General features: G+C 38.7%; 1 protein-coding gene across 1 annotated transcript; it reads left to right on the top strand.

The window, feature by feature from the left end:
* Positions 1 to 7,977: 7,977 nt before the first annotated feature.
* LOC126418789 (uncharacterized) lies at positions 7,978 to 8,544 on the top strand. The gene has a single exon (XM_050085719.1). The coding sequence runs from the start codon at positions 7,978 to 7,980 to the stop codon at positions 8,542 to 8,544; it is 567 nt and encodes a 188-aa protein (XP_049941676.1).
* The last annotated feature ends 2,094 nt before the right edge of the window (positions 8,545 to 10,638 follow it).

Genomic DNA, 10,638 nt, shown 5'->3' with positions numbered 1-10,638 from the left:
AGTCTCTTAACCCCACCGAGCGTCACCTTTCACTAGTCTCTCTACTCCACCTACCCATCCCCTTCCCAGCTCTTACTCAAACGCTACACATACCTTCTACCTCACTAACGCGCCTACGAGTCTTTTCCCCGTCATTGCTTCTCTCCTCTCCCCTCCTCCTTTCCTACCTCCACCTTCCATCCTCAGTATAGTTGCCTGTCCCTGCACCTAGCAGCGCTGTTCGTGTGGGTTTTTCTTGTGTAATGTATGTTTTTTCTATTTTAGAAGTAGGACTGTGTCCAAAATGTTAATCATTTCAGCAGTCTTTTTCATTGTGCCATCTGCACCTTAGCACCTCCTTTATGTGGTCCTTTCCATATTGTTGTTATCCCACCCTGAACTTTCTACTGCTTTATGTCACTTATGATTGACAACATTCATATTGGCATTTCGTAGAGTTATATGATAAGCTTTTGCAACTGAGTATAATCTTAATACCAAGAATTTAAGATTGTCAACCAGTTACTACCTGTGTGTTGTTAAACTTTATGCATATACTGGCTTGAAACCACGCCCAGATTTCCCCCCCCCCCCCCCCCCCCCCCCCCCCCCCCCCCGTCTCATGATAATGAACTGACTGTGAACCAATTGTTCATGAAATGTCATTAATGTAAATAACAGAAGACAATGGGCCTAAGGCAAGGCCTTGTGAGATGCCAAATGTAATTTGTTCGGAATCAGATGAAGACTGATAGCTTAGTGCAGAACTCTTCCATTGACACTCCTTGTTTTCTCTTGAATGGATATTACTTGAAATTTTTCAGGCATTTGATGAAATTTCTTAGTCCCCTTTCTCTTTCAGGACTTAATCCAATCAACTGCAGTTAAACGTTTTTGGGTATTTGGTCAAGTAGTTATATGTTGTTCAAACCAGCATTGTGGCCATTGTTCCAAGTCTTATGGCCATATGATGCCTACTTGTTCCTTCAACAACCCTACGATGATTCCATTCCGCAGCTTCCAACCCATTCCCACACCTAATTTGTAAATTACATTCATACTCTGCTTTGGTGTTGTTAACAGATGTCTTCACTACAATATCATGAATGAAGGTATTGTAATAACTGTTCACATGGTTGGAAAGGCCGCTGCTATTTAGGAATTTGTCCTTGATTTTTCATTACTGTGTAATGGTTACACAGATATCTGTAAAAACTGCATTACCCAGGATGAGTAGCCCAAATGAACCTGTGGATAGTAAATTGTTAGTTATATTCTATGTGATGCTTATATTCTTTGATTAAGCATATTGTCTCTGAACTTTGAACAAATGAATTATACATAGATGGTATTTGCAGTTTATTGTTACATCTCCATCTATACCACGCAAGCCATCTTATGGTCTGTGGCCAAAGATACTTCTCATACCTCTATCATTCATGCATCCCCCTCTTTCTTGTGTGGGAAAAACTAGTGTTGTTAAACATTTGTATGAGCTGTAATTTTTCCGATTTTCTCATGGTCATTTCCAAGACATATGTGAAGGAAGTAATTTGTTGTCAGTATTGTTGTGCAATTAATATTGAGCATGTGAGGGCCCCTTTAGTGACTGACGGATGAATATATGTCTTTGGAATGATTCCTAAGTGGCTTTACCAATGCACAAGAAATCCTGCCACCTCAACACAAGAGTGGAAACTATTTCTCAATTTCAGGAGCTCCCTGCACTCTGCAAACTATGCTGTTTCTTGTGCTTGACAGTTTTTTTTGTTGATGATTTTGTCCACAGTCATGTATTGTTGGCAGTGCCTTTCAATAAATTTCTAAAACATTTGCCTAAACCAGGAACCATGTTGTTGTGAACCGAGGAAAAGAAAGCCTCCTGCATTATTAATTCACCCTCTTCCTGATGTGCCTCTTAACAGTTATTGTAGACACACCATCAACTGCCATAGGTCTTATATTACAACAGCGAGTACAACATTTGGTTTTCTAAAAAATATATCACCATTGCAAGCAATTTCATCCATGTATGACCATGGGCTGTATGTGGCCTATGTCCTCAGTCAAAAAGTTCACACACATGTTTGAAAGTAGATGTTTCACCCGTGTCACAGATCATAAGCCAATCATTTTCACCTTCTGTCAGAAGACAGATGAGGCGTGAATGAAGTGCACATTTCACTACAGGTATTCAACATGTTGAGTGCAAAATGAGCCAGTAGACACAGTGTCTCACATTGGCGTATTGTGAAGGAACTAGAATTCATAGCACTTACCAACACTCAAGAAGGAGACAGCAAACTGATGTCCCTCAAAGCACCATCACGCTCTGATGTAGTCAAATACCACGCTCGAACGTAGCACTACAGTGTGACATATCGATGTCATGAGCTTGACCATTTGGTACAGCAAATTTCTGGGAGCAAGCAGTTACATCTCTCCTCAACATCTCTCATCCATGAATCAGAGGTACTACGTGACTAGTGAAAAGGACACTTGTTTGGCAAATTTGTGAAAGAATGCAAGACATTTGTCTATCAGTGCAACAAAATATAGCTCTGGTAGATACTTTCATTCCACTGAGTCAGTGATTTGAGAATGTCCATATTGACATCATTGTCCCCCCCACCTACCACTGTCAGAAGGATTCCAACACTCCCTGACAGCAACAGCCCATTTCTCTCATTAGCTTAAATTGTATCGGATAAAAAAATGTAACAGCAACAACTGTCGCCAAGACATTTTCTTGTGAGTGGATTGTCCGATTTGGCATACATTTCGCATCCTACTGATCAGGGCAAACACTTCAGATCAAACCTTTTAAAAGCACTCTCAAGATTGCTTGCCACGAACATGGATCAGGCTTGTACATACCTTACTTCTCATAAATGTCTCATCAAATGGTGCCACTGACAAAGGCTTTGCTCAGACCCCTTGTCACAGAGATTTGAAATGTCATCCTCTCTATAATTCTATGAGATCTCTGAGGAGCTTTCAAAGATGTTCTGAATTAGTATATGGACAAACACTTTGGCTGCCACGAGAATTCTTCACCAACATACCAAACAATATAATTGAAGCATCACACTTTGCACAAACATCTCCACTTTCAGATCCACAAGTCCCACCCAGCTGTTTCGAAAAAACATACTATCCAGTGACTATTCATTCCTACAACTTGCATGCCTGTGAAGAGGTTTTAATCTGACACATTACCATTTGAATACTGCACCAGCAACCATATGTTGGCCCATACAAAGTACTAACATACCATGACAGAATGCACAATGTTGACATCAATGATTTTTCTGTCATGATATCCATTAACTCTTAAAAATGACAATTACCCTAACTGAAATTCACACTGGTTCAGAGGCATCAGCTAACACCAAGACATTATGTACATGTGATTTTGTGAGGAGACCAGATGCACCCAGCTTTCCCCACCTATGACTCTGCCAGTTGATCTTTGTAGACAAGTCTTTCATAATACTGGAGTGGTCTCTAAACTCTGTGAGAGACTCTTGTGTATAGGTATGTATATAATAGATCTGAAAGAACAAAAGTGTTGATATTTTTATGTGGAAAAATATGAATTTATATCAAGCTTCAGTTCATTACTCATTTAATTTACATATAATCTATGAATATTAACATAAATTTCTATTGAATGCATACCTTCAAATGCCACTGACAGTGTCATATTGCTATTGGTGGGGATGACAGGTGGAGAAAATTGATCAAGACCCTTTCCATGTCTATAATTTTACTTCAGCTATAATGAAAATCTTTTATTTTTGGAGGAGAGTGGCCCTTATTTGCTACTGGGAGAAACAATAGTGTGTGTGTGTGTGTGTGTGTGTGTGTGTGTGTGAGAGAGAGAGAGAGAGAGAGAGAGAGAGAGAGAGAGAGAGAGAGAGAGAGAGAGAGAGATTTGTTGCTTTACTATTTAGATTTGACCAGTTTTACATGGTATCATGTTTGACAGTACATTTAACACGTCAGCTGATTGTGGCAATATTTTATGACATGTGTCTATTTGTGACAATTAAAGCATTGGGTGCTGGCAGGATGAATGGTGATAATGTTCTTGCTGATATGGTTATGTATTTTTAGAGACAGATCCATGAGCCCTGCATATTTAGCACAAATTAAACTACTTCCTTTCCACATACGTAAAACCTTAGAGAAGTGTCTTGATTATGAGCTACTTCTCTCTCAGTAGCATATTCTCAGGAGCTGCAACCATGTTCTTCACTACAATGTCCTTATCTGCCTGTACTTCAAGACAAGTATCTTACACACCTACTATTTCTCATTCTGCTTGAAAAACAAGGACAGTTTACTGTAAGCCATTATAACAATAGCGGCCTTCACACGGATGCTCCTAACCGCGCGACTGAGCGGGGCGGATCTGCGCGTGCGCCTGAACGCGTGCTGAACTGTGGCGCTCAGGTGCATGGAGGGAAGTTTAGGGACATGCTCTTGCGCACACACAAGTCAGCAGTCAGGAGTGCCCCGTGCAGGCGTCTGCATGTAAACTGTGAAACCCGTGTGCAAGCATGGCGCGTGGAATTTTGTCAGTTCTAAAATCTTGTGTGGCGCGTGCGCAGCAAGTGCTCTAGTTGCAGCCATGTTTTGTGCGAAAGAGGAACGAAGAAGTATTGCTCTCGCTACTATAGCAGTAGGTATTGCAGCTATGAGCATGACCATAAATTAAAAAAAAAAATAAATAAATAAAATAAAATAAAATAAAAAAAATTTAAAAAAATAAAAATTTTTTTAAAAAACTGGTACTTGGGTTAAGGAATACAGGTACTGTCACAACCATACTTCCTTGATTAAAGAACTACGAGACAATTATCCAGATGACTTTTGAAACTATTTAAGAATGGACAGTGAAAAATTTGATGCATTGCTGGACAACATCAAGCAGAAAAACAGCCGGAGGGACACTGTGATGAGAAAAAGCATTTCTGTAGAGGAACAGCTACTCTCTGATTTTTAGCAACGGGTCACTCCCTTGAAGATTTAAAATTTGCCACAGGAATTTCTGCACTGTCATTGTCAAATATAATTCCAGAGACATGCAAAGCAATTTATGAAACACTTCGGCCAGAGGTCATGAAGCTAAGCAATTAAAAATATTGACGATGTGTTAGTAATTATTATTTCAGAAGTACCTGTAGCTTATTATTACATGGTACGAAACTTACAAAAACATACTGGAACCATTGCTTAAAAAATTAGAAAAAAATCACCACTGTTACTAATCTCTGATCATATAATGACCATATTGATCATAATAAGTGTTAATGGAAACAGTGCCTTGATCTATAACAGAAGTTTGAGACACTGCTGATGTAGAAGGAGATGAAGCAGAAATAGGTGTAGAAGCTTGGGATGGTGCTGACAACAGCCTGACTTTAAAGATGTCATTATCACACAAATCAGTGTGTTGGGTCGAAGTTTTCAGCAAACCTCATATTAACACTACATTAATTAATGATTCAGCATATATTGCTTGTATGGTCTTGTAAACGCTGCGCTTGTGGGCACATGATACTCCTTAAAGCCTGTACTATGGTAAGTTGACGGGCTTCACCTTATGAGAAAGGATTTTTGTATAGAAATTGACCGCGTGTACCTGAATGGAGGCAAATCAGACTTACACCCACCCTGTAATAACAATGATACATCGAGCAAGTCCGAAATGCAACTACACGTCAGGACAGACAAGAAACAACACAGAAGATGCTACCAATTTGTTAATAATATGGTCGCCAGCCTAATTAGGCACTAACTGAGTTTCTTCCCTGTACAAGTTAATGTACGTTCATGCGAAACCATACGTAATAACACTGCATAATATGGTAAATTTTAGAACCAGAAAATCTACTGAACTGATAATTTCACTTTCTGTACTAATATGGATAAACCATAAATACATAACATTACACTATAATATTTACTACAAAACTTCGTACTGTCTATTAATCTGATTAAAATTGGGCATAGGTTACCCTAGAAATAGCACTTTTGAAACACACACACAATGTCAATTTTGATAAAGGTAAAACACTGATAAATTTTTGTTTCTATTTTGGCTTTGACTTTGCTGGTCAAATCAGTTTAGAACACTTCAGAATTCAAATGAAGAAAAAAAGGGGGGGGGGGACCCTGAAACTGTTATGATCACTGTATTAAAACAATTAATTACTGAAATCATTATGCCCTCAAGATTTCCAATATATGATTTAATACTCTTTTTGTCTTATTTCCTGCTCATTTAAATACCATTATATCTGTCTCGAAATAATTAAGCTTCATTACTAAATCAATATCAAAATTATCTTCCAACTTTGTCAGACCTTGTTATTCGTCTATTGGTTCATTAACAAAAAAAGTTCTTCAAACATCATTCTAACATAGCTAGGTCTACCAGTAATTATTATTAACATAAACTTTAATTCTTCATTTTGGGACACTCGGATTGCACAACATTTGGAAAGGACCCTGTCTAGGTTAGTTGTGAGGATAATTAAATGATAGGACAGTTCTGGTAAAATTTAAGTTGTTGTTGAACAGTATGGAACAAAAGTAACACTGGTCCACACGAATACAGTACTAAAAGTTTCAACCTGTTTGTATCGATGTGGCGGTTGGCGGGCGGCGAGATGGCGAGGCACAGAGCACACATACAACCACAGCAATGGCTCTTGATGTATCGGCACTTCACTTCTTCATAGCGTCGCAATACTTTCCCATTTAGTGCCTATGGAATTTTGCCATGCTGTATAGGCGTCTGAACAGCATATCCAAGGCTCAATGAAACTACGTCTTCCAGGAGAGCCTCCTCGATCCAGAACGTGTTGCTCAGACCGATGCCCAACTCTGACTAGTACTGCTGAGCCCGTTATGCCGTGCAGTGCCCGTGTGCATTTTCCAGCGCTCGCCTGCCATCCACCTTTTACCGCTCCCCTACAGACAGGGTATTCACCCGAGGTTTTGCATTCTACATATCCTAATACATTGCCTATGTATGGACCAGATGCACAATTACAATTTTAACATCTTACAATAGTTTCAATGTTTCTTACATTTCAATTCTGTAATAATATTGCTTGAAATTTGACATAAACATTAATATTCACATCGAAAATTGTTTACAGTTTCTTTAACATAATGGCATGAAACAAAAAAGAAATGAAATCAGAACATCGATTACACTAATTTATCGAAAAATCAGAAAAAAATATTATTTGTATAATAGTACAGCGTTGTTGTTGTTACAGGCTCCATCCATTCTAATTTATTCGCCACGTTGATACCTGTAGCTTCATGTTCCTTCAGATCATCTCTTCTTATCTGCTGCAAAGCACTGGTGCACGTTTGCATCATCTCATATGTGGCCAATGCTATATTACACTTCTGTTTCCTTTTTTTTTTTTTTTTTTTTTTTTTTTTAATTTCTGGCAAAGACATACATGTAGGTTGTGTTTGTTCTTGTTCTCCCTGTAAGAGGAGAAATAGTAAATTACTGTTTTCGGTTTTGCTTCAGTTTCCTAAAAAAAAATGTGTGTAAAATCTTATGGGACTTAACTGTTAAGGTTATCAGTCCCTAAGCTTACACACTACTTAACCTAAATTATCCTAAGGACAAATACACACCCATGCCCGAGGGAGGACTCGAACCTCCACCGGGACCAGCAGCACAGTCCATGACTGCAGTGCCTGAGACTGCTCGGCTAATCCCGCACGGCACAGTTTCCTACAGAAAAAGAAGAATGGATAGACATAGCGAAAGGATTTGAAGAAAAGTAGCAATTTATAAACTGCGGAGGAGCAATAGATGGAAAACATACACACATTGTGCCACCACCTCACTCTGGAGCCCATTACTTCAACTACAAGAACTTCTACAGTGTCATTTTACTCACTTTGGTAAATGCACATTATGAATTCGTATTTGTTGATGTGGGAAAAAATGGAAGAATGTCTGATGGAGGAATTCTTGAATACACAGAATTATTTCACGCACTGCTGAACGAACATTTAAATTTGTCAAATAATGATGAAACTATAAAGAATTTAAATTTTGTGTTTTTGGGTGATGAAGCTTTTTCATTGAAAGAGAAATTCTTAAAACCTTATTCTCAAAGAGAATTAGATCACGACAGAAGAATTTTTAACTACAGATTATCACGTGCTCGCAATGTTGTAGAAAATGTTTTTGGTATAATAACATTACGATTTAGAATCCTCCACACACCAATCAACATGAAGATCGGAAAGATAAAGTACATTATTTTGGCCATATGTGCATTACACAATTTTTTACGTAGACGAAGTAAAGGATATATTACAGTTACAGCATTGGACATGGAAGATTTGGTAGACTGTACATTACACGAGGGTGACTGGCGAAAGGGTTTACAGTCTGCAGTGTCAAGAAATCCATCTATACGAGCAAAAGACAATCGAGAAGCATATAAGAAATATTTTGTATCAGAAGGAAGTGTGCCCTGGCAGGAAGACATGTTACGTGCTGGAAGAGCGTAATTTGTTTCATTACATGGGAACTGTATAGTAAAAGATATAATATTGTTCTAGCATTTTTCTGGAAGTTCTATTGCTATAAAATACACTCAAGTAACTGTACTCTTAACAATATAAATACACAACCGTTAACTCACTTTTTCAAGTTGTCGTTCATTGTGTTGACTTCCACCATCAATCATAACCTCATTGACCTCATCACTGCCTTCATTGTCAATTCCATTGTCATCTTCACAGTCAGAGATACCGCTCTGCACACCCACAGAAATATCCATGTTTGAACAACTCGCACTTGGCAGCTCTTGATCTACAGTAAATAAAAGCAAGTCGTAGTACCTCAAAGTTGGTACATAAATGTCATCGAGAGAACTGCCACTACGCTTACTGTCACAAACTGTCTTCAGCTCCTTTCTAAATGAGCCCCGCAAGCTATGTATTTTTCTTGCAACAAAGTCGCCGTTCACTTCAGGAAAAACTGGTTTACAAAACACAACAAATTTATCATAAGCTTCATTCTTTAAATTCTTATTTATGTAGCCTTTTGATCTCACTTTCCACAAGCACTGTTGCTCTTTGTAGATGTTTATAAATTTCGTCAAAAAGTCCTTCGTCCAGCAACGGGACTCTGCCATGATCACGTCGAGTACTGTTGGTTACTGACAACAACCAGTGGGAGAGCGCACAATAATTCACGTCACTGTAGGCAACTAAGGGAAGCACAAGCAGCACACGTGAGAACGCCACACGCCAGGTGTGTAAGTTTGAATTTGCTGGCTGGCAAGAGCGGGGTGCATCTAACCGCCGGCTTGACCGCGCACCTGCGTCTTGAATTTACGTGCAATCACACGGGCGCTCTTGCATGCAGAACTGCGTGGCACATCCTAATTCACGCGGTTAGGAGCATCCGTGTGAGGGCCGCTAATGGCAGTCCCCCACAGATAAGTAGGATTCTCAGCCACATATGTAATAGCTCTTTGGAGCAGGGTGTTTTCCCTGATAGACTGAAATATGCCATTGTAAAACCATTGCATAAAAAGGGGGATACGTCGGATGTCAACAACTACCGCCCAATCTCTCTTCTGACAGCTCTATCAAAAATTTTTGAGAAATTAATGTATTCAAGAGTAGCCTCCCATATTTGTAAAAATAAAGCACTAACAAAATGTCAGTTTGGTTTTCAGAAAGGCTTTTCAACAGAAAATGCTATATACGCTTTCACTGATCAAATATTAAATGCTCTGAATAACTGGACATCACCCATTGGTATTTTTTGTGATCTCTCAAAGGCCTTTGATTGTGTAAATCATGGAATTCTTGTAGATAAGCTAAATCATTATGGTTTGAGGGGGGCAGTGCACGAATGGTTTAATTCATACTTAACTGGAAGAATGCAGAAAGTTGAAATAAGTGGTTCATGTAATGTTAAAACATCAGCTGATTCCTCAAACTGGGGGGCTATCAAGTACGGGGTCCGACAGGGTTCGGTCTTAGGTCCTTTACTGTTCTTGATATACATTAATGACTTACCATTCCACATTGATGAAGAGCAAACGAACTCTCTTTAAATTTTGATAAAACACAGTATATACAGTTCCGTACAGTAAATGGCACAACTCCAGTAATAAATATAGACTTTGAACAGAAGTCTGTAGCTAAGGTAGAATTTTCAAAATTTTTAGGTGTGTCCATTGATGAGAAGTTAAACTGGAAGCAACACATTGATGGTCTGCTGAAACGTCTGAGTTCAGCTACGTATGCTATTAGGGTTATTGCAAATTTTGGTGATAAGAATCTCAGTAAATTAGCTTATTATGCCTACTTTCATTCATTGCTTTCGTATGGCATCATATTCTGGGGTAATTCATCGTTGAGTAGAAAAGTATTCATTGCTCAAAAACATGTAATCAGAATAATTGCTGGAGCCCACCCACGATCATCCTGCAGACATCTATTTAAGGATCTAGGGATCCTCACAGTAACCTCACAGTATATATATTCACTTATGAAATTTGTTGTTAATAATCCAGCCCAGTTCAAAAGTAATAGCAGTGTGCATAGCTATAACACCAGGAGAAAGGATGATCTTCACTATGCAGG

The sequence above is a fragment of the Schistocerca serialis genome, chromosome 9 (genome assembly GCF_023864345.2).
Source record: "Schistocerca serialis cubense isolate TAMUIC-IGC-003099 chromosome 9, iqSchSeri2.2, whole genome shotgun sequence".
Taxonomy (NCBI): Eukaryota; Metazoa; Arthropoda; class Insecta; order Orthoptera; family Acrididae; genus Schistocerca; species Schistocerca serialis.
Note: the sequence above shows the minus strand (reverse complement) of the source record. Positions and strands in the feature narration are given on the sequence as shown.

Coding starts and splice junctions, on each gene's coding strand:
- LOC126418789 (XM_050085719.1), top strand. CDS start 7,978: ATGTCTGATGGAGGAATTCTTGAATACACAGAATTATTTCACGCACTG.